This window comes from Lemur catta, chromosome 2 (assembly GCF_020740605.2).
Source record: "Lemur catta isolate mLemCat1 chromosome 2, mLemCat1.pri, whole genome shotgun sequence".
Taxonomy (NCBI): domain Eukaryota; kingdom Metazoa; phylum Chordata; class Mammalia; order Primates; family Lemuridae; genus Lemur; species Lemur catta.
The window spans coordinates 19,672,555-19,691,333 of NC_059129.1; the positions used below are offsets into that span (position 1 = coordinate 19,672,555).

The 18,779-nt window shown below is 61.9% G+C and overlaps 3 protein-coding genes across 21 annotated transcripts in view; 1 reads left to right on the top strand and 2 right to left on the bottom strand.

The window, feature by feature from the left end:
• Window positions 1-8,575, bottom strand: LOC123632557. 9 transcript variants are annotated; one of them, XM_045542979.1, is made up of 6 exons: window positions 7,559-8,575; window positions 7,288-7,389; window positions 6,931-7,136; window positions 6,592-6,627; window positions 5,845-6,065; window positions 1-427 (listed from the first exon to the last, which is right to left on the bottom strand). In XM_045542979.1, the coding sequence occupies exons 3-6, from the start codon at window positions 7,114-7,116 to the stop codon at window positions 232-234; spliced, it is 639 nt and encodes a 212-aa protein (XP_045398935.1). In that variant the 5' UTR covers window positions 7,117-7,136; window positions 7,288-7,389; window positions 7,559-8,575; the 3' UTR covers window positions 1-231. The 9 variants fall into 9 exon arrangements, 8 of the variants coding, with proteins under 8 accessions (XP_045398935.1, XP_045398931.1, XP_045398936.1 ...); XM_045542975.1 differs by having other exon boundaries at window positions 7,288-7,467; XR_006733392.1 differs by lacking the exon at window positions 1-427 and adding an exon at window positions 5,108-5,443 and having other exon boundaries at window positions 7,288-7,467.
• MAFK (MAF bZIP transcription factor K) lies at window positions 3,564-14,672 on the top strand. 4 transcript variants are annotated; one of them, XM_045542972.1, is made up of 3 exons: window positions 3,564-3,738; window positions 10,960-11,039; window positions 11,732-14,672. In XM_045542972.1, exons 2-3 carry the CDS (start codon window positions 11,004-11,006, stop codon window positions 12,161-12,163), a joined length of 468 nt encoding a protein of 155 aa, XP_045398928.1. In that variant the 5' UTR covers window positions 3,564-3,738; window positions 10,960-11,003; the 3' UTR covers window positions 12,164-14,672. The 4 variants fall into 4 exon arrangements, with proteins under 4 accessions (XP_045398928.1, XP_045398927.1, XP_045398929.1 ...); XM_045542971.1 differs by lacking the exon at window positions 3,564-3,738 and adding an exon at window positions 4,523-5,657; XM_045542973.1 differs by lacking the exon at window positions 3,564-3,738 and adding an exon at window positions 6,783-10,302.
• Window positions 14,188-18,779, bottom strand: part of TMEM184A (transmembrane protein 184A) — a 17,987-nt gene continuing 13,395 nt past the window's right edge. For all 8 annotated transcript variants that reach the window (XM_045542963.1, XM_045542964.1, XM_045542969.1 and 5 more), the window contains one exon: window positions 14,188-18,284. In XM_045542963.1, coding sequence (XP_045398919.1) covers window positions 18,025-18,284 — 260 coding nt within the window. In that variant the 3' untranslated portion in view covers window positions 14,188-18,024. The remainder of the gene's footprint in view (window positions 18,285-18,779) is intronic.

An 18,779-nucleotide genomic window follows, 5' to 3' on the forward strand; every position in this document is an offset into this window, starting at 1 on the left:
GTTTCAGTTTAGAGCGACTATGAATGAGGCCAGAGTAAATATCTTTGTACATGTCTTTCATTTAGACCTGATGTCACCTGTGTACACAGATGCAGGCCATTGTCTTGGTTCTCTCATCCTCCTTAACTTGGAGACAAAGCTGTCACTGAGTTCTTCACAGGAGTCTAATGAATGCGTGCGAAGCACTGACCCAGTGACCGGCACACAAAAGCAACTCAATGTTGGCAGCTATTAGTCTCTAGGCTGCTGTTGTTGGGGATGAGGGGCAGGATGGCTGTCACGCCGTGACTTGCATTTTCCTAGAGCAGGTGTTTCAACCACAGCACTTGGTTGGGCAGTTCTTTGTTGTTGGGGCTGTCCTGAGCGTTGCACGGTGTTCAGCCGCATCCCTGGCCTCCACCTACTACCACATGCCTGTAGCAACTCCCTGCAAAGAAAATAAAAATTATTCAATGTTGCTCGTTAAAGATGGGAAGGCAGACTTCGCCCAAGGGGGTCTATCTCAGTAGGTACACAGGGGCCTACTGCAGTGGGGTTTGGTAGCAAGGGGGAGAGATCAGGCTCAACTCTACCCCGAACACAGCACAGGCAAGTAAAATTCACAGCGTAGGAGCAGGTGGGGGTCAGTGGATGGAAAATGACCAAGAGGAAACATCTGGGATGAGGCGGGGTTCTGGCTAAACTGACCTAACAGGACCCTTGCTGAAGGCAGGCTGGGGTGACCAGACACCACCCGGGGGGTGGAGGGTATCTCAGGCATCCAAGATGCTGTAACAAAGTACTTTAAACTGGGCAATTTATAAACAACAGAAGTTTATTGCTCACAGTCTTGGAGGCTGGGAAGTCCAAGATCAAGGTGCCAGCAGATTTGTTGCCCAGTAAGGGCCCGTTTTTCATAGATGGCACCTTTTTGCTGTACCCTCACATGGTGGGATGGGGAAAGAAGCTCCGTCAAAACCTACTTTTTTTACAGTCAAGGTCTTGCTCTGTCACCCAGGCTGGAGTACAGTGGCACGATCATAGCTCACTGCAACCTCAAACTCCTGGGCTCAAGAGATCCTCCTCGGCCGGGCGCGGTGGCTCATGCCTGTAATCCTAGCACTCTGGGAGGCTGAGGTGGGTGGATCGCTCGAGGTCAGGAGTTCGAGACCAGCCTGAGCAAGAGTGAGACCCCGTCTCTACCAAAAATAGAAAGAAATGATTTGGACAGCTAAAAATCTATATAGAAAAAATTAGCCAGGCATGGTGGCACATGCCTGTAGTCCCAGCTACTCGGGAGGCTGAGGCAGTAGGATCGCTTAAGCCCAGGAGTTTGAGGTTGCTGTGAGCTAGGCTGATGCCACGGCACTCACTCTAGCCTGGGCGACAAAGCGAGACTCTGTCTCAAAAAAAAAAAAAAAAAAAGAGATCCTCCTGCCTCAGCCTCCCGAAGTGCTAGGATTCAGGCTTGAGCCACTGTGCTTGGCCATAAATTTTATTTTTTATTGTGGTAAAATACACATAATGTAAAATTTACCATTTTAATCATTTTAAAGTGTCCGATTCAGTGGCATTTAACACATTCACATTGTTGTACAACCATCACCAATATCCATCTCCAAAACCTTTTCATCATTTAATGACTTCTTTTTAAAAATTTTAAATTCTGGATCCATTTTAAATGTATACTGGTATACGGTGTGGATACAGTGTGGACCCAACTTTAACTTGTTTCTAGTTATCAAGTGGTCCCAATGGCATATATTAAAAAGCCCATGTTCACCACACTGTATTAAGCCCATTTTAAAGTTCAGGAAACTGAGTCCAAGGTATGAAATGGAGAGACCCCCATCCCCTGCCAAAGGTCATGCCTGAGTGGGAGCTGCCCCTCTACCTCTGCCTGTTTTCACTCTTTCCACATCCTGCTCTCAAGGAGCTCACAGGAAGAGTAAGACAGTATTACTAATAACAAAAACTCAGCGTGAAAAAACTGTGGTCGGTTAGGGAAACGACACTATAGGAAACTGAACAATCCCTGACCCCAGAGCCAGAGTCCTGCCTCTAAGGACAGCGGGAGACACTTGGGGGTGTCATTCTGGAAACATCCCAGGAGGCGGGGCCAGTGGCTACTGCTGCTGGGATTGGTCCATTGGCAGTCGCTCATGCTGAGGTCATCACTCGCATCAGTGCGACTGGGTTGGGAGAGCATTTGGGAGCAGGATGGTGCAGGAGGGAGCCCACATTCTCCATGGCAAGAGGTCACAGGGCCATTTCGTAAACACTGAGCCACGCTGTGGCTGAGGACACGGAAGATCCACAGACTTCGCAGCACGTGCTCCTGTAGTGTCCCAGGATACGTGTGCCCTGTAAGCCCCTGAGCCCATGAAAACAGACTTTCCAAGACCCTTGGGCAGACTCTGTTCCTCTCCAGCCTGGCCGTGTGGCCTCTTTGTCCCCACTCAGGTGAGGGTGTGGCCTCATTAGGGAGTTCTGGGAGCAGGGTCCAGAAATGCAGCCAGGGGCTCACCCTCACATCCAAGTGATTCTGAATGGGTCACCCCCCCAGTCCATCCTCCACCGGTGAGAGGAAGAGGAGGTGGCTCCTCCTGATTCCTTGGCCAAGCGTGGGGTAACCCTGATGTGGCCCTGCCTTTGCTGGGCCTGTATGTCCCCACGGCAACCGTGAGCTGGGGCTTCAGATTGTGGCCTGTGTCCCCCCTCAACACCAAGGCTGTGGCCAATAGCCATTTGCCACCATTTTTATTGTTTTTATTTTTTAAATTTATTTTTTTCCTAGCAACCAGACAATGTGGGAACTGTTTCATCTTGTCTTTCATAAAGAGGAAAAATGGTTCTTGTTACCCATTTCTTGGTCAAACACGGGAAGTCAAAAGGCAGAGGATGGGCTGGTCAGTGGGGCCTGCCAGGCGCCCCTCCTCATTTGCAGGGCCCCCTGCCCTGCGCAGTGGGCTATGCGACCCCTGCCCGTTCCCCGCACCGCCCCCCGCCCGGTGACAAACCGCATGCCCTGTGACCTGGCCGAGATTTCCAAAGCACTGTTACCAGCGAGCAAACTCCCGCCTTCCGCCCGCGCAGAGCCCTGCGCACCCAGCAGACACCCTGGGACCGCCCGCGGAAGACGCGGCCCCAGCTGCGCGTGTGGCCTGCGCAGCTTGGGGCGCAGGCACCGGTGCCCGCGGCAGGCCCAGGATGCGGCCCCTCCTGACACCTGCGTAGATCCGAGCCCAGGTGCAGGTTCCGCGTTTGTACAGGTGCACTCGGCTGGTGCCGGCCCCGCCCGGCCGGGGAGGGGGCGTGACCTAACAGAGGGAGGGGCGGGGCCGCACGGGGGCGTGGCCGGCAGCGCCGGGAGGGGGCGTGGTGGAGGCGGGGAGTGGGCGTGACCGACATGGGCCGCTGGGTGGGCGGGGCGGGCCCAGGGGCGTGGCATGGCTGGCGGCGTAGGCGTGGCGGGCCGGCGGTGTGGGCGCGGCCCTCGGCGTGGGCGTGGCGTGGCCGGCGGCGGGGGCGGGGCGGGTGTGACGCGCGCCGACGCGATCCCGGAAGCGGAGTCAGATGCTGGGGAGCCCGGCGGGCGCGCTGGCGGGCGGGGGGACTTGTTGTTCTTCGCGAAGTCGGAGCCCGAGCGTCAGGCGGCGGCGGCGGCCCAGGGGCAGCGCGAGGGTGAGCGCGAGCGCGAGGAGAGCGCGTGCCCGGAAGGAGCCGCCGCGCGCGCCCGCGCCCCACGCGCGACGCCAGGTGAGCAGCGGCTGGCCTGGACTGGGGCCGCGGGGCCGCTGAGTCACGGCCGCCTGGGCGCAGGCCGGGCGGGGTCGGCGCGCCCGGGACCCCCGCCCCCCGCCGCGCACCTGCCCAGGTGGGCCGGGCCGGGGTCCTCTTGCCCCGCCCCTGAAGGTGCGGCGCTGCCCGCCCGGCGCCCACCCCAGACCCGCGGCCGGGAGTGCGGGGCGCGGCGCCACGTGCGGGGAGCGCGGAGGGGCCCGGCCGTCTGCACCTCGCCGCTTCCGCCCCGCGCTTCCGCGGCGGAGCCGGGCCTGCCCTCCTGCGTCCCGCCGTGACGGGCGCCGCTCCCGCCCGGGGGCAGGGTCCACGCCGCGCCGCGGGACGAGCGGGACCGCGCGGCCTCCCCGGAGGCGAGGGGCCGGGCTCAGAGTCCTGCGTCCCGCGGGGCCGAGCTGCGCGGGCACCGGAAGCGGTGGGTGGGGAGGCGGCAGGTGACAGTCTTGGCGGCCCGAGTCACTTGGCTCACGTGCGGACAGGGTGAGGGCTCCTCCGGCTCTGACCGTGTCGGTTCTCTGACCTCTGTCTAGTTCAGGAAACGCTCGAGGTGTGTTTCTGTACAGTCTCTGGAGCCGGGAGAGGGACCCCTCGTGCTCCTGGCTCTGAGTTGGGTCCACTTTGGGAGAAGCAGGTGGTCCTGCCCTGCTGACTTGTCGCGGGGTCTCCTGAATACCGGCAGACTCCCCCAGTCCGTGGAGCAGCAGCCTCTTTGTGATGTTAATGATTAGGGTGCAGCCTCTGTTAATGATTAGGGTGGTGCTTACTCTCCACGCGCTCTTGTAGCCTAGGCAGGATCGGATCCGCTAGCCATTCATTCTGCGATGGACCGACAGACAACCCCTCTGTTCTGCCAGGCGCCTGGCCGGGCGGGATGCTCCAGAAACGCCGAAACTGCCACATGACATACCTGATAGAAATCTGTGTGGTTTGGCTTGGACTCAGCTCTTCCCTCACCTTTGGTTGACCAGGGTGGGCTGTGGGAATCTCTTGATTGGGGAGGCTTCGCTGTGACAGCAGCGCTGTAAAGGCATCTCCATGCGGTGCAGGCCTGGGCTGCGATGCCTCTGGAGCTGCACTCAGCAAGCACGATGTTTCCAGGGACGTGGAGCTTTAGAAAAGGTGCTAATCTAAGCAGGTGGATGGGGTCTAGAAAGGTGTAGGTGGGCTGTGCAGGTGCGTGGGACATAGCTACAGCCCATTACGTTGTGGGCATCCAACACTATTTATGAGAACTTCCCTCCTTAGGTAACCCAATAGGAATGTCTGGGAACTTGACCTTTTAGAGGGAGTCAACTTTTATAACTTAAAACTAGACCTCTCATTATTCCAGAATAAAACATTTATTAAAGCAAAAACCAAACCTGGCTTCTCTGGAGCACAAGTGCCATTTGTACTTGAACTTAGCCTGGGCTTGGCAGGACTGGTTCCAAGTTTAGTACTGCTTACTCCCCAGGTGGTTGCTAGAATCAGGACTTGGAAGAGGGGACTTGTGGAAGGCGGCTCCCACGAGGGTCCAGCCCTTTCTCCAGCCCCCGCTAGGCTGCTGTTGAGTAAGACGTTTTCCTGGCCATTGCTTGTCCTCCGAGGTGCGTGCTTTCGCTCTCAGGGCTCTGTGACGGTGGGAGGGTTTGTTTACAGTCTCAGAGCTGTTTGCCATCCGGCCCTAGAAGAAGTTATGCCTGTTTCTGTCCCGGCCGTTTCTGAGTCTAAAGGTTTCGGGAGTGGACTTTCTGGGTTTCGGGTCCAGTCCACACGGGAAATGGAAATCCGGCCAGCTGGGAGAATTCTCTGTGTGGCTCCTCGGAGCAGTAAACAGTGACTCACCGCTCTGCTCCCCACCCTCCCTGTTCCCTGCGAGTGGAAGATGCGTTTCTCCGGTATTTACTTTTGCTTTTTATAAGTCACAGACTCGTCATGTTTCCGCTTTCTTACAGTTTCAGGAAATTGAAAGTGTCACCTTAAAATTGTAGAATTTTGGAGCAGGTAGAAAACCTGAGGGGTCACACAGTCCACCCTGACTGCCCATGTTAGGTGGGGAAACTGAGGCCCCAAGGGTTCACTCACCCGGCCTGAGGTCGCAGAGGTGGATGGCTGGGAGTTGGGGTCTGGCCCAGCGCTTGCCGTCTAGCGAGGTGCTGGGGTGGGGGTAGCTCTCCGGCTCCCCTCTTCCTGCCTGGCTTCCCGGACCCCAGTGCTGGGCCGGCTTCTGTGTTAGGCGGCAGGAGCTGGCGTAGGGAAAACACGTTCCCTGCCTGGAAGGAGCTCACCGTGCAGTGAAGCACCACCTGTCCACAGAAGGATCTAGAATCAGGTAGATGTGTAGAGGGCACTTGCTTTTCACAAGGAGGATATGCCCAGCGTAGAAGCCTGAAATGGCAACGGGGCAGGGAGTGGTGGCTCAGGAGAGACTTGAGACTTCCACCCACCTGTGGGACCAAGATTGAGGCACCAAGACCAGAGTGAGGGTGTCTGGTATGGCCAAAGCTGTGGTCCAGACAGGAGAAGCTGGATGAGTGGATTAGAAGGAGAGACAAGGGGTTGGGGTGATGGTGCATGAGTGGTATAGTGGAGGGCTGATGTCCCCTGAACTCTGGACTCAGAGGGGAGGATGGGGAGTATCTGGGTCGCTGGGCTTTTCCAGGGGATATCCCTGCTGGATGTGGAGGCTGGAGCTGGGGCTAGAACAGAGCCCTTAGCCCTGACGAGAGCCGCAGGCAGGGGGACCACTCAGCGAGCTGGGACGTGGGGAGGGCTGGGGGGTGGGGGTGTGGTCTGCAGCTTGCTGTCAGCCACAGCAGCTGCCTGAGTCACCTCTGGATGTAGCTGGGATGACACAGCTTCCTCAGCCTGCAAATGCAAGGTGACCAGACGTTCTCCAAGCAGGGCAGACAGTCGTGGCTTGCCGGAGGGCGGCTGGCCAGGGCCAGGCTGCAGGCTGGTGTGGCCCCGGCTGGGGGGTGTTGAGTGGGGTGCTGCAGGACGCATCCTGCAGGCTGAGGGGCAGGAGGGGCGGTGGGGAGCCTTCCTAGTCCGGGATATCTCCTCAGTAGGATGAGTCATCAGCCCTTCTTGGGGACCAGTTTGGGAGGGCCCTCTGGGTACCAGTGCCACCTCCGCCCCACCCATCCCCCGGGCCCACAGGAGGGGTACCCATTTTGTGTCCCTTGTCAAAAGCCTCCTGGCAGAAGCAGCCATGTCCTCGGCGGTTTCTGGTTTTGTGGATTTGCATCTGTGGCAGGAATTGCTGCGAGGAGGGCAGTTGCTGCCTCGCTGCCTGGATTTTTGAACCTGCTCCTCTTGGACAGAACTTCCGCCTTCCTCCCACCACTGCTCCATCTTCCCGTATCCGACGTCACCTGTGGGGAACAGGAGTGGGAAGGGGTGCTCCCAGGAGGCCTGGAGGCGGTGGGGGTGTGGCGTTGCAGTCCCCAAGAACTGGCGCCTCGAGGGGAGCCCACCTGTGCTAGCTTCAGAGAATGGGATGGCTGGTCTGGGTCAGTCACTTACCTAGGAATGAATGAGAGCCCTTTGAAACTGTGAGATGTCCTCTCTCCTGGGTAATCCATCCCTGGAGCCGTCCAGGCAGGCTCTGGCCAGCTCTCCACCTGTCTTTGTACAGAAGAGGTCCCCTCCTGGGCCCAGAAGGGTCTTTCTCGTTGTGTGCCAGCACACAGAGAGATTTCGGAGCTGTAAACCCCCCAACGAGCTCAGTCAGAACAGCAGATGACAGCGACTACTTGCTGGGATTTAAAAAGGGAAAAACAAGCCTCTGGCTCACCTGTTTTCTGAAAGGGCAGTTTCTGGACTGGTGCCGCCAGCTACATGCCCTGCCCTCCGGGGTACCCAGGCACCGATTCTGAGTCCCTGCCACGCCCTTCCTGGGCAGAGCAGCCCAGCCCTGTGCCTCGTGGGTCCCTGCGGCACCGGCTCCCGAGTTTGTCCCACGTGGCAGACGAAGAGTGGACTCGATGAGGCTGCTGGTGTGTGTGTGCTGCCTGTTCCAGAGGAAATGGTTTTTCCTGTTGAGCCTTGTTTCGAGGGACATCCCATTGACGTTTCTGGCTTTGGGTTGAAAACCCTACGTCTTCAATTAGAAAAACAGTCACCTAGCGGGTGTTCCAAGTCACAGGTGCCGACCGAGGCCACTCTGGGGCAGCGTGTGTTCAGGGATGTGGGACGTGACGCTGTTGTCTCACGCAGATCGGCGAGTGTGCACCTCGGAGACTCAGACCCGCTGTTGCAGGATCCCAGCCTTGGCACTGGCCGCTAAACCTCTCTGGTGACTTTACTGAAATTCAGGGGACCTCACAGGGCATCGGGGCCCACGAAAGGCCTCGCTGAGATCTGTTCACTGATGGGTGAGGCGTGTGCCGAGTGGGCTCTGTGGAGCCGACTGGCTGCCCGGGCAACAGTGCTCTTGGGGAACACAGGAGCTGGGAAGCACCTTCTCGGCTGTTCTGTGACAGAGGCGTGCGCTGCTGCCGGCGGCCTCCTAAGGCGCGTCTCCAGCCCGGCTCGGAGCAGGGTCCTTCGTGGGCGCTCTGGTGGCGCTGAGGCTGCTGGAGGTCTGGTGATTTACAAAACCCCTTTTAAAGCAGCTGTTTTTAAATGAGTTGCTTTACAAACTTTCTCACACGTGCAAAGCTCTCCTCTGAATTTCTTTCCAAAAGTAGATTATCACTTTTCTTGCGTTTGGTGTTGGAAGCGACTTCAGGTCGGTGCCAGGTGGGCTCGTGTTGGGTGTTTTGGGTAGAGGTTAGTACCAGTGTCAACCTTTCCACGCGCCAGGTTCACAGAAGCAGCGCCCTGCCCGACCCGCCCTCTGCGCCTGGCACCAGCCTGAAGGGCAGGACCCCGGTCTGGGGCATCTGGGCCCCGACTTGGCTGGGGCCGTCCTGCCTCACCTTTCTGAGCCTACAGGTGTCTGATTCTTGGGCTCTGGTACAGGTGCGCCCGGGCCCTGGGGGCATGGGGGAGCGCAGGCATCATCCACATCCTTAAGCTCGTGAAAGTGGTCAGCTGACCCTCATGGGGGTCACTGGTGGGGGCCTGAGCCCCCGTCCTAGCCTCCTGGTCACCTCGGCATCCCATCTCCTTAATGGAAAGATCTCTGCACTGAACTTTGCCCCCGGTGTCCAGCCAAGCTCAGGACGTCACCTGGGGGTCCAGCCAGTGGGCCCGTTCACTGGACCTCCCTTTTCCTCTTGGCTTTGCGAGGCAGGCGGTGGCCCTGTGGGCCCCAGGGAGCGGGTCCTCGCCGGGTGGGAGGGGCCTCGGGTGTGTGGGAATGTGAGCTCCGGCTCTGTAAACAGCTGGTGACTCACCGCATAGCTATGTCACTGGCCGCTGGGCCCTGTGCACTGACGTGCTCTGAGTGTGAGCTGGGAGAGCCTGAGGCCCTCCCCCTCCGACACAGAGACCTTCTGGTGCCCCCAGGCCCGCTCAGGTGTCAGGAGCCGGCTGGGGCCCAGCCCCCCAAGTGTCGGCTTCACCCCAGCCCGGGGTGGGAGTGTCAGACCCGTGGGGCGCTCGCTGGTTGGGTCTCTCCCAAATGACGGGGTTCACCGCAGCTTTCTCCCTCCCTGTGAGGGTCACCCCAGACCACTGCTTGCTGCCTCTCGGGGTCCCTGTGGGGAGTGCCCGGTCCCTCCTGCCCAGGAGCCCGGAGCCCACCAGAGGCCTCCGGAGTCCTGCTCTGCCGGCCAGTGCCGCGAGAATGCTGGGACCCTGTCTTGGTTTGCAGCCCTCTGGTCATGGCCAGTGGGGACGCGGCCCAGGGGCCCCCAGCAGAGGCCGGGCCAGAGGGTGGGGAGGGCCAGGCCAGGGCTCACCAGTGCAGGCCCCGGGTCCTGGGTGTGCAGCAGGTGCAGTGGGGTTGTCCACGCAGGGGACTCGCACTGGGGGAGACGCTTCGCCGAGGGCTGCCCTCTGGACCTGAGGACCCCTCTCTGTGTGTTTCTCTGACGTCCCCTCTGCTCGGCTCATCTCGTCCTGCGCTTGGAGTGTGGGTAGTGGGCAGGGGGCTGGTGTGGACCCACCCACGGCTGTCTTGTGTCCCCCGCAGCCCCCTCCTCATGGGTGGGGGCGCCTGTGTTTGTTTACTGCCTGACGCCTCGTGATGTCTGAGCACAGGCCTGACCTGAAGTCCTCATTGCTTTTGGGCTTCTCCGTTTCCATGACGACTGTGGGGGGGCTGGCCACTTCCCAAGGTCGCCATGGCAACTATCAGAGGGGAATCATGCTTGGGATGGTTTGGCTGGGTTTTTCATGAATGATTAGAATGTGTGACACAATGCAGACGGAGACTGGGCAGGGCGGGCGAGGCGGGCGGGGGTGGCGGGGACAGCTCCCGCCAGACGGCCCGTTAGCTGGTGAGGCGGCGGCGGCTCCCCACCTCTGGCCGTGGCCTCTAGACCTGCTGTCCCCCAGGAGCCCCTGCCCATCCCTCAGGCCGCAGGGTCCTGGTGCGGGGGCCGTTTTTGTGGAGGTGGTGATGTCACAGCCGCAGCGCCCTTGGCCGTGGTAGGTGTCCCTCAGGCTGCAGAGAAGGTGGGGCTGGGGGGGTGGCAGGTGCTCTACCCTGGCCCATCTCTTGGGGTGAGGCTCCGCGAGGGCAGGGGCTCCCCTCTCAGGAGCCAGCTGGGTATGGAGTGATGGGCGCTCTGCCAGGCAGGGCCACCGTCCATTGGGGCCAGCTGTGCCCCTGGGTGCTGGGCAGGCTGTTCCCGGGAGGCCTTGCTGCTGGACACTTGGGTATCCAGGACAGAGCACCTTGAGCCTCTCGGGTGCAAGTGTCTCGTCTGAGTTCAGGAGGGGACTCACAGGAGGAAGCAACAATTGCTGACACCTGACGTCCACCCCACAGCCCTGGCAGCTCCAGCATGGGGAGGGCAGCAAGGGGCAGCGTGTGGCTGTCAGGCCCTTGTTGGGGGCCCTGGAGCGGGGGCCCAGCTGTTCTGTGGGCCCATGCTGATGCTGGAGTGAGGAACGCTGGGGGGGCCCCTCGCAGGGCTGGGGTATGGCAATGCCCCGTCTTGTTTTCCGGGTGCTGTGACCAGACAGCACGGGCCGAGGCGCTGAGTCTCCCTGGGGCAGCTCTGCTGAGAGAGGAGCCGCCTGTCCCCAGCCTGCCAGTGCCTAACCAAGCTCGCTTCCGTGTGCTCTTTTATGTCTTTCTAGTGACGATTTCCAAGCAGTTCCGTCCTGGTGACCGTGCCCAGGTTATGACGACTAATCCCAAACCAAACAAGGCATTAAAGGTAAGGCTCTGGGCGGCTGCTCTGGGCAGGGCCGTCACTGTCCCCGACACAGGCCTGGGAAAGGTTCTCTCAACCCCGGAGCCGTTTCCTTCCCAGGCTGCCCTCAGGATGTGATAAGAGCCTCCCTGTCACCAGGACTAGGGGGCACTGTCGGCTGGGGGGTGTCAGTGGGAGGGGGGGTGACAGAAGTGGGGACTCTGGCCCTGGGAGACCCTGGCCCTGAAGTCCAGGGAAACGACTCCCAGGCTGAGGGGGTGGCAGGGTGGGTGCCCACTGGCTGGGGCTGCATCCGTGAGTCCCCAGGCCCAAGTTTGCACCCAGCATTGGGTGGCAGTGTGGCCTCTGGTGACCGGGGCTCTCTGGCTCTGTCTGTGCTGGTGCTTGCTGCCTCCTGGCCCTGTCAGTGTCACATGTATGGACAGTAACCAGGATGGACCGAGGTCACTGCTGCCCTCCTACAGGGACAGCCCTAAACTCTATCCTGTTCTAAGAGGGTCGTGTGACGGTGGTAGTTGTCCTGGGGGCCTCCTGTGGCATGATGTCAGGCAGCCCGAGAGAGCGTGCAGAGGGTCACACTCAGGGCTTTCTGCCCTGGATGCCGGGCTCCTGACTACCGTGTTGGGTGTCCCTGTGGCTGCCAAGCTGTCCCCAGGCCTGGCCCTCCCAGTGGTGACCGGCTGTCTGGCCCGCAGGTCAAGAAGGAGGCGGGCGAGAACGCCCCGGTGCTCAGCGACGATGAGCTGGTGTCCATGTCGGTGCGCGAGCTGAACCAGCACCTGCGGGGCCTCACCAAGGAGGAGGTGACCCGCCTGAAGCAGCGCCGGCGCACGCTCAAGAACCGCGGCTACGCGGCCAGCTGCCGCATCAAGCGGGTGACGCAGAAGGAGGAGCTGGAGCGGCAGCGCGTGGAGCTGCAGCAGGAGGTGGAGAAGCTGGCGCGCGAGAACAGCAGCATGCGGCTGGAGCTGGACGCCCTGCGCTCCAAGTACGAGGCCCTGCAGACCTTCGCCCGCACCGTGGCCCGCGGGCCCGTCGCGCCCACCAAGGTGGCCACCACCAGCGTTATCACCATCGTCAAGTCCGCGGAGATCGCCCCCTCCGTGCCCTTCTCCGCCGCGTCCTAGTGCCTGCTGGGGCCGCGTGGGGGGCGGTGGGCCGGCGCCACCCGCGTGCCTGTCGGAGGGTCCTTGGGACCCAGACTGTCAACATCCAAGTCAAAGTGCGGCCCCCTGGGCCACGGCAGCTCGCGCCAGGGCGAGGTTGCAGGTGCGGGATGCGGAGCAGGCTCTGGGGAGCCCCCGCCGCACGCCACCCACACTCATGCGCACACGCGTGCACACACACTCACACGCCCTGCCCGTTCTCCCCCGCGTATGTGCCTGGTTTTGGGAGTTGGTGTCTCGCACCCGAGGGAGTCAGGATGTAGGGCGGGAAGGTCCTGGGAAGGGAGGTGCTGATGTCCCCTGCAGGGGCTGCCAGAAGCAGCAGCTGCCCTTGCAGCCTGGCTGGCAGGGGCTTGTCTTCCACGTCCTGTGGGCAGCCCGCCAGCCGCTGCCAGAGCCCCACTGCCCTGACCCGGCTCTGGCTGCCCCGAGAGGGGAGTAGACGGAAGGCGGTCGGCCCTTTGGTCTTCCAGCCATCCCTGTTGAGATGCACTGTGATCTGCTTCAGCCCTGAGCATGTGGCCTCCACCACTCGGGCATAGATGGGAGGGCTGCCCATGTGGGCTGGTGCCTGTGTATGCGCACATGCACGGGTGTACGCGTGTGCACCTGCATGCCTGTGTACAGGCCTGCCTGCCATCACTGCACCCGTGTGCCGGCAGCTCGGGGGGCCTTGGAAGAGCAGCTGGTCCCGTGGGGAGGGCCTGTGGGTACGTGTGCTGGGGGTGTGTGTGTACGTCATGGTCCTGTGTCGCCTGTGTAGGTGCAGTAGCCACCTCCCCGCAGGAGCCGGCCCGCTTGGTCACGAGCCTGTGGGCCATTCCTGGGTCTCAGTGCAGATAGGCAGGTCTCAGGCCGGTTTCCTCGGAGCTGCCTCTTGCCAGCTGTAGGGGGCGCGGGAGAGCGTGAGGGTCTTCCTGTGGCCTGGAGGGCAGGGCTGCTGCGGCCCAGGTGGGGCTGTGGCCTGAGGGATGCCAGTGGATGTGGAGGTGGAAGGGGGACGTCCTGTGTGGAGTGGGGGAGGAGGTGGGAGCAGTGCCCGGGAACATGAGAGGTGGGCCTGGGACGCAGGGAGGTCAGAGGGTGTGACGGGTGGGGAGGGCTGGACACTGGGCCAGGAGTGGCTTGGCAGCTCTGGCAGGAGGCAGGCTCTGCGACCCTGCGCCTTCTTCCTGGAGCTCACAGTGACTGTGTCTTGGCCGTCCTTGGGCTTCCTTTCCCAGGGAGCCCTGAGGGCTCTGGTGCCTGTGCATGGGAGCGGGTGGCCGTCCTGGGGCCCCCGGCTGGGGCGAGCTGGCGAGATGGAGCCCCAGCCACTGGCCAGAAGCCGCCACGTAGGAAAAGCTGAGGCGATGCCAGGACCCAGCCCCTGGTTCCCTCTGAGCCGTGCCCACCCAGGGAGACCCCAGCAAGCGGCACTGCCCCCTGTGGGTGTGAGCTGGGCAGGAGGGGGCAGGAGGGCAGAGGACGGGCGGCCCCAGGGCTGCGACACGATTCTGTCTGCTGTTAGAGCGACCAGGAAGCTGCAGGCCCAGCCGGCGCCAGGGCACACGGGGCCCTGCCGGTGCAGAAGGCCGGTGTTTCGAGACAAGGTGGTGACGCCACAGCCATGGTAGGTAATCCATATTGGATATCGATAAGGACCATGGGGAATATTTAAAGAGAGAAAGATAAAATATATATATATATATATAAAATTATATACACATTTTATCGTATAGATTTTTCGTAGCGATTTTCCTTTTCCAGTTTGATACTGTAAATCTTTATCAGAGCAGAGCCGCGGTGGGCGCTGGGCAGGCGGGAGTGGGGGCGGGTCGCCCTCCCTCCTGGCCTCTCGGAAGAGGCCGGTGCCCGCCGCCTCCCCCGTCTTCCGCAGCTGCACCGGCAGGTGTCGTGCTCAGAGCCACGGTGGGTTGCACGTCCCCTCCAGCCTTGGGGTTCTTGGTGTCCCTGTCTTATGGGACGTGGACAGGTGGGGGACCATCGCCGTGGGCTGGGGAGGGGGCACCCCACCCTCGGCTCTGCCTGCCCAAGATGGCGCGTTCTGCTCTTTTCTGATCATTGAGATTTCATTGTCATGATTTAATATATGGATTTTTTATTTAAGAAAAAAGACGAGGACCTCTTTGTCGTGTGGGTTTGTTTTCTATCTCTGTGCCTCAGGCTTCCAAAGAAGGAAGGTCTTGGCTTCTCCCAAGGCGGTCGGGACCCTCCGTGTCCCGCGTCTTCACCCAGTTTCTCCTGCCTCTGCTCCTCAGCGGTTTCATTTCAATATTTATTTTTGTGCTGCTTTTTACGTGATATAAATTATTGAGGAGAGATCACATGTGTGGACCCTCGCCTGGCACAGGCCCCCACCCGCCACCCTGCCCTGTCCCCGTGTCGCGGCTGCCACCTGATTTACTGCTGTACATCTTGCTGCTGTGACTGCTTTTGTACCTTTGCAATAAAGATTTTTCTGGTTTCAGATCCTTCTCATTGCCATGTTGGTGCTTTGGGCCGGGGCTTTCTTGGGCCAAGAACCCCCGTCCTGGGGGCTGCTGGGGTGTGCTAGGCCCCTGCATGTCCTCTTATGTCACCTGGAGAAGCAGCTCAGGATGGGTTTCCAGCACTTGCGACTGTGATGCCGTGACAGCCGTGGGAGTGGTGTCAGCCGGGCAGGATGCAGGTGGCTGTTGACGCCTCCACATCCTGGGCTCACTGCATGGCAGCGGGTTCCTGAGTGTCCCCACCTGCCCTGCCCAGAAGCCTCCTGTGCACTCATGTGGCCTCTCCTTTCCCGCTGGGTTTCCCAGGCAGGTGCGGGGGCCGGGCATCCCCTCACGGCTTTGTCTGGGGGACTCTGAAAGGAGCCCGTGGCAAGTGAGACAGGTATGTTGGGGAGCAGAGAGCAGAGCTCCGCACAGTGGCTAAGTGGTGGCCCCTTCTGAAGAGCCAGGGCCCGTCCTGACCTGTGCTGCCCCTGCCAGCCCTCATGGTGAGCACCCCCGCCCCACTGTCCTGTCCTCAGACCTGGGTTCACGGGGCAGGAATGCACTTTGGTGCCAGACCACTTGGGCTGAAATCCCAACTCTGTGTGTGACCTTGGGCTGGTTCCTTCCCTCTCTGAGACACAAGTTCCCATCTGTAAATGGTGTGTGAGCAGCGATGTGGACAAAAGGCGCCTCGGCAGATTGGGGTTTGAATCTGTGCTGGGGCCGCTGCGCCCCAAGCTCGTGACACCAGCAATGGCAATGACAGGTGTTTTCCCAGCTAAGCCAGATATCCCTGCAGCCAGCTCTGGGGACCTGGTCCCAGCCTGCCCGTCGAGGGGAGCTGTGGGCACAGAACCCCTGCCCAGCCTCGGGCTCCTGGAGGCTGTGGGCAGACAGGGGCGTGTCGCAGGAGACCCTGTCCTGGCCAGCTGCTCAGCTGCCGCAAGTCCGGGCCGGGGTCCCCCAGGGCTTCTGCCCTTGTGTGTGGATTGCTGGGGATTTTCTGTGGGGCATTTCACAGACGAGGCCAAGAGAGGTTACACCACTTGGCAGGAGCACGGGGCCTGCTCCTCGGCCCCTGGGTGGAGCCTGGAGAGCCCCTTCCTCATCATCTGTGTTCTCCATCCCTCCTCCCATGAGTGCACCCACAGCCCCCCAGGGAGGCGAGGTGGCAGCCTGGACCCCCCCCCGCCAGCCGCATTCCATCCGCACGTGGCAGGAGCACTGGGTGTCGCACTCAGCCCACATGGCTTTGGTGTTATGTTAGAAAGAAGGCAGTGGGGCCTCGTCCGCGGGGCACAGGTGTCTGGCAGGGTGGAGAGAGTGGGCCTGTGGAGCCAGCTCCCCGGTGCCCAAGTCCCTGTGCTGTGACCTCAGGCAACTTGCTGGATCTCTCAGCTTGGTCACCTTCCCGGCTGTCCTGAGAACCGAGCGCATGTCGGGTTCCTGGCTCGGTCTTTGCCACACACAGCGGGTGGTCAGTCGATGCCAACTTCTCCCCTCCCCAAAGCACGGGCCTCAGGCACCATCTGGCAAACGAGCCTGTCCTGTGGCACCTCAGCCCCTGCAGCCTGGAGCCCACGCGGCGTCTGGGCTTCCGGAAGGGCCATTGCACACTCGCCCTCTGTGCATAGCTCTGGGCAGCTCAGGCCCCAAAGGAGGGGCCCTCTCCAGCGCAGGGGCAGAGCAGGCCCCCACCCCCTAGCTCAGCAGCGCAGCCCGGTGTCCTGCCTGCCCCCCGATGCCCCCTACTGCAGCCTCCAGACCACCTGCTCCTCCTCAGCAGGTCTCACGGAGCACCAGACCCCAAACCCGCTGACCGGTGGAGACTCGGGCCTGGCCACAGGGCCCCTATGTCTCTGCCAGCTGCAGAGGGCGCGATAAGGCGGGTGGTGGGCTTCCCACCCCGGCATGGGGAGGGGCTCAGCCTGTCTTATCAGACGGCCCAGCTGGGCCCTGCAGAGGCCACCACCTCTAGTCCCCTGTGTCCTGAGGCCAGGGAGTGGCCCACTCTGCCCCTCAGAGATCCCAGTTTGTTTTCCCCTTTCTTGGGACCCTGGGAGTGGGTGGGCAGGTGGCAGGGGAGAGAGCTGGGGCCGCGTGGTGCCTGCTCGGCCTTCCTGTCCACTGTGCCTGCTGGCTGCCGGCCACTCCCCATGCCCAGCCCCAAAGCCCCGGGCCCTGTGTCTGCACCTGCCCCAGCCCCACCCCTGTGCTGCAGCCAGACATGCAGGACTGACCGAGATGCACACAGGGCCACCACAAGAGCTGACGCCCCTCCCCCTGGTGGCCCCCGCCCCAGGGCCCAGCCATGTTCCTCCAGGAAGCACTGCGCCCCTGGGCTGCTCCCTGCCCTCCAGCCTCCTGTGACAGGGCCTGTCCCCATTCAGCCCTCCCAGAACCCGGGCCTGCTGGGCACACAGAGGAAGAAGAGGAGGAAGGAGAGAGGGCAGGCGCCCCTCTGTGCCCCCAACTCTCTGGGCTGTGCCCACATGGTCTCATCCACCTGCCGTGTGGGGCTGGCGCGAGGCCCGTGTTATGAGGAAGCTGAGGCTCCAAGGACAGAGGTGGCTGCTCTGGCCTTGCCAGTGGCACAGACTCAGGCATCGGGTCTCAAAGTCCCAGCTCTGTGCCCTGCGCAGCTCAGAGCAACAGCTGGTCTCCCCCGGCCCCACTCAGGTCAGGGGGCCTCGTCTGACCACCCCACTGTGGCCCACTGCCCAGGGCACTGGCCCTGCAGGATCGGAAGCCAATCGAGTCATTAGAAAATCCAAGGTGTTTACATAAATAAGAGTGACTCCCGGGGAGGCAGCGAGGGGGCGCCTTGCAGGGTTGCCTCTCGGCTGGAGTGTGGGGGGCAGCGTGGGCTTCTCCGATGAGCCCTCGACCACAGCAAGGCTCAGCTGGCATCACCCCTGCCCCGGCCAGCCTGCGTGGACCCCCAGCCTGCAGTGCCCAAGCTGCGTGCTGTCTCGCGCTGGGCTGCCCAGCTCTGCCCGGCCGTCCTCCCCGCAGCTGCATAGCTGGGGTCTGTCCACCGTCTGCCTGCTCGAGCCGCGTGCAAGGAGGGCCACGCTGCAGCTCCCTGAGGCCGATGTGGCAGCTGGAGCTGACGTTTTGCTCAGGGGCCTCTCCCTGGGGCGGCGGGCCCACCAGGGATGGTGTGGACCCTGGACGCCTGGCAGGGCCACCAAGCACCTGACCACAGGCTGGAGGTAGGACGGGGAGCAGCTCCACGGGCCTCGCCAGGCGGCTCTCAGGAGAGGCCTGACCTTTGTCAGGAGGGTTGGGGGAGAGACAGGGACAGACTGGGTCCCCAGCTGGGTACCAGCAACCCTGAGGCTCCTACAGGTCCTCCAAAGGGATCAGCATCCGCTTCTCCACGTTTCGGCTCTTCCTGCCCCCGCCAGAGCCACCAGCCGTGTCGGGGTGGGTGCCGGGTGAGGGGTGCCCATCCTGGGCGGGCCTGGGGGCCTCGTGCGTGGCCTGCTGCGTGTATTGCTGGTAGGCGGGTGAGAAGTTGTGGATGGCATCTTGCACGATGTCCTGGGGGCTGATGGTCTCCCTGAGGCTGCTGGAGATGCTCTGCATGGGTGCCGGGGGGCCTGGGGCGGGCGGGCAGCATGTGAACACCTCCCCCACACCCTATCCCACGGCACAGCCGCTGCGCCCCGCCTCCCCAGTCTGCCTGGCGCATCTGCCCCCACTGGCCCCTGGGCTGCCCCGGGCTGTGGCTCCTGCATCTCCAAGTCTGGCCGCAGTCAGCAGAGGGTGGTCCCGAGCCCATCTCCCCGACCCCAGCCCTGGGCCCTGTCCCTGCCCAGATCCCTGCCAGGGGCCGTGTCCCCCTGGAGTTCCTGAGGCTCTAGAGAGGAGCCTTGGGCTGGGCGCGGTGAGCCCTGCAAACCTGTGGCCCCAAAGGGCCCCTCACTGGGATGCCAGACCCCACCTGCCCCTGGGGCTGGTCCCAGTGTCGGTGTGTGGGGCAGGGCACACCTGGCTGGGGCACCAATCCCCTGCCACCCCTCTGTCCCACCAGAGCTCCAGCTCACTCAGAGCTCAAGCCTCTGCCCACCTGGCCCCCCTGCCAGCCGGCCTGG

Coding starts and splice junctions, on each gene's coding strand:
- LOC123632557 (XM_045542982.1), bottom strand. CDS start 6,335: ATGCACCATCACCCCAACCCCTTGTCTCTCCTTCTAATCCACTCATCC. Junction 428..5,844: donor CCTCTGCGACCTCAGGCCGG/GTGAGTGAACCC, acceptor TTTTCTTTGCAG/GGAGTTGCTACAGGCATGTG.
- MAFK (XM_045542970.1), top strand. CDS start 10,662: ATGGGGAGGGCAGCAAGGGGCAGCGTGTGGCTGTCAGGCCCTTGTTGG. Junction 11,040..11,731: donor AACCAAACAAGGCATTAAAG/GTAAGGCTCTGG, acceptor TCTGGCCCGCAG/GTCAAGAAGGAGGCGGGCGA.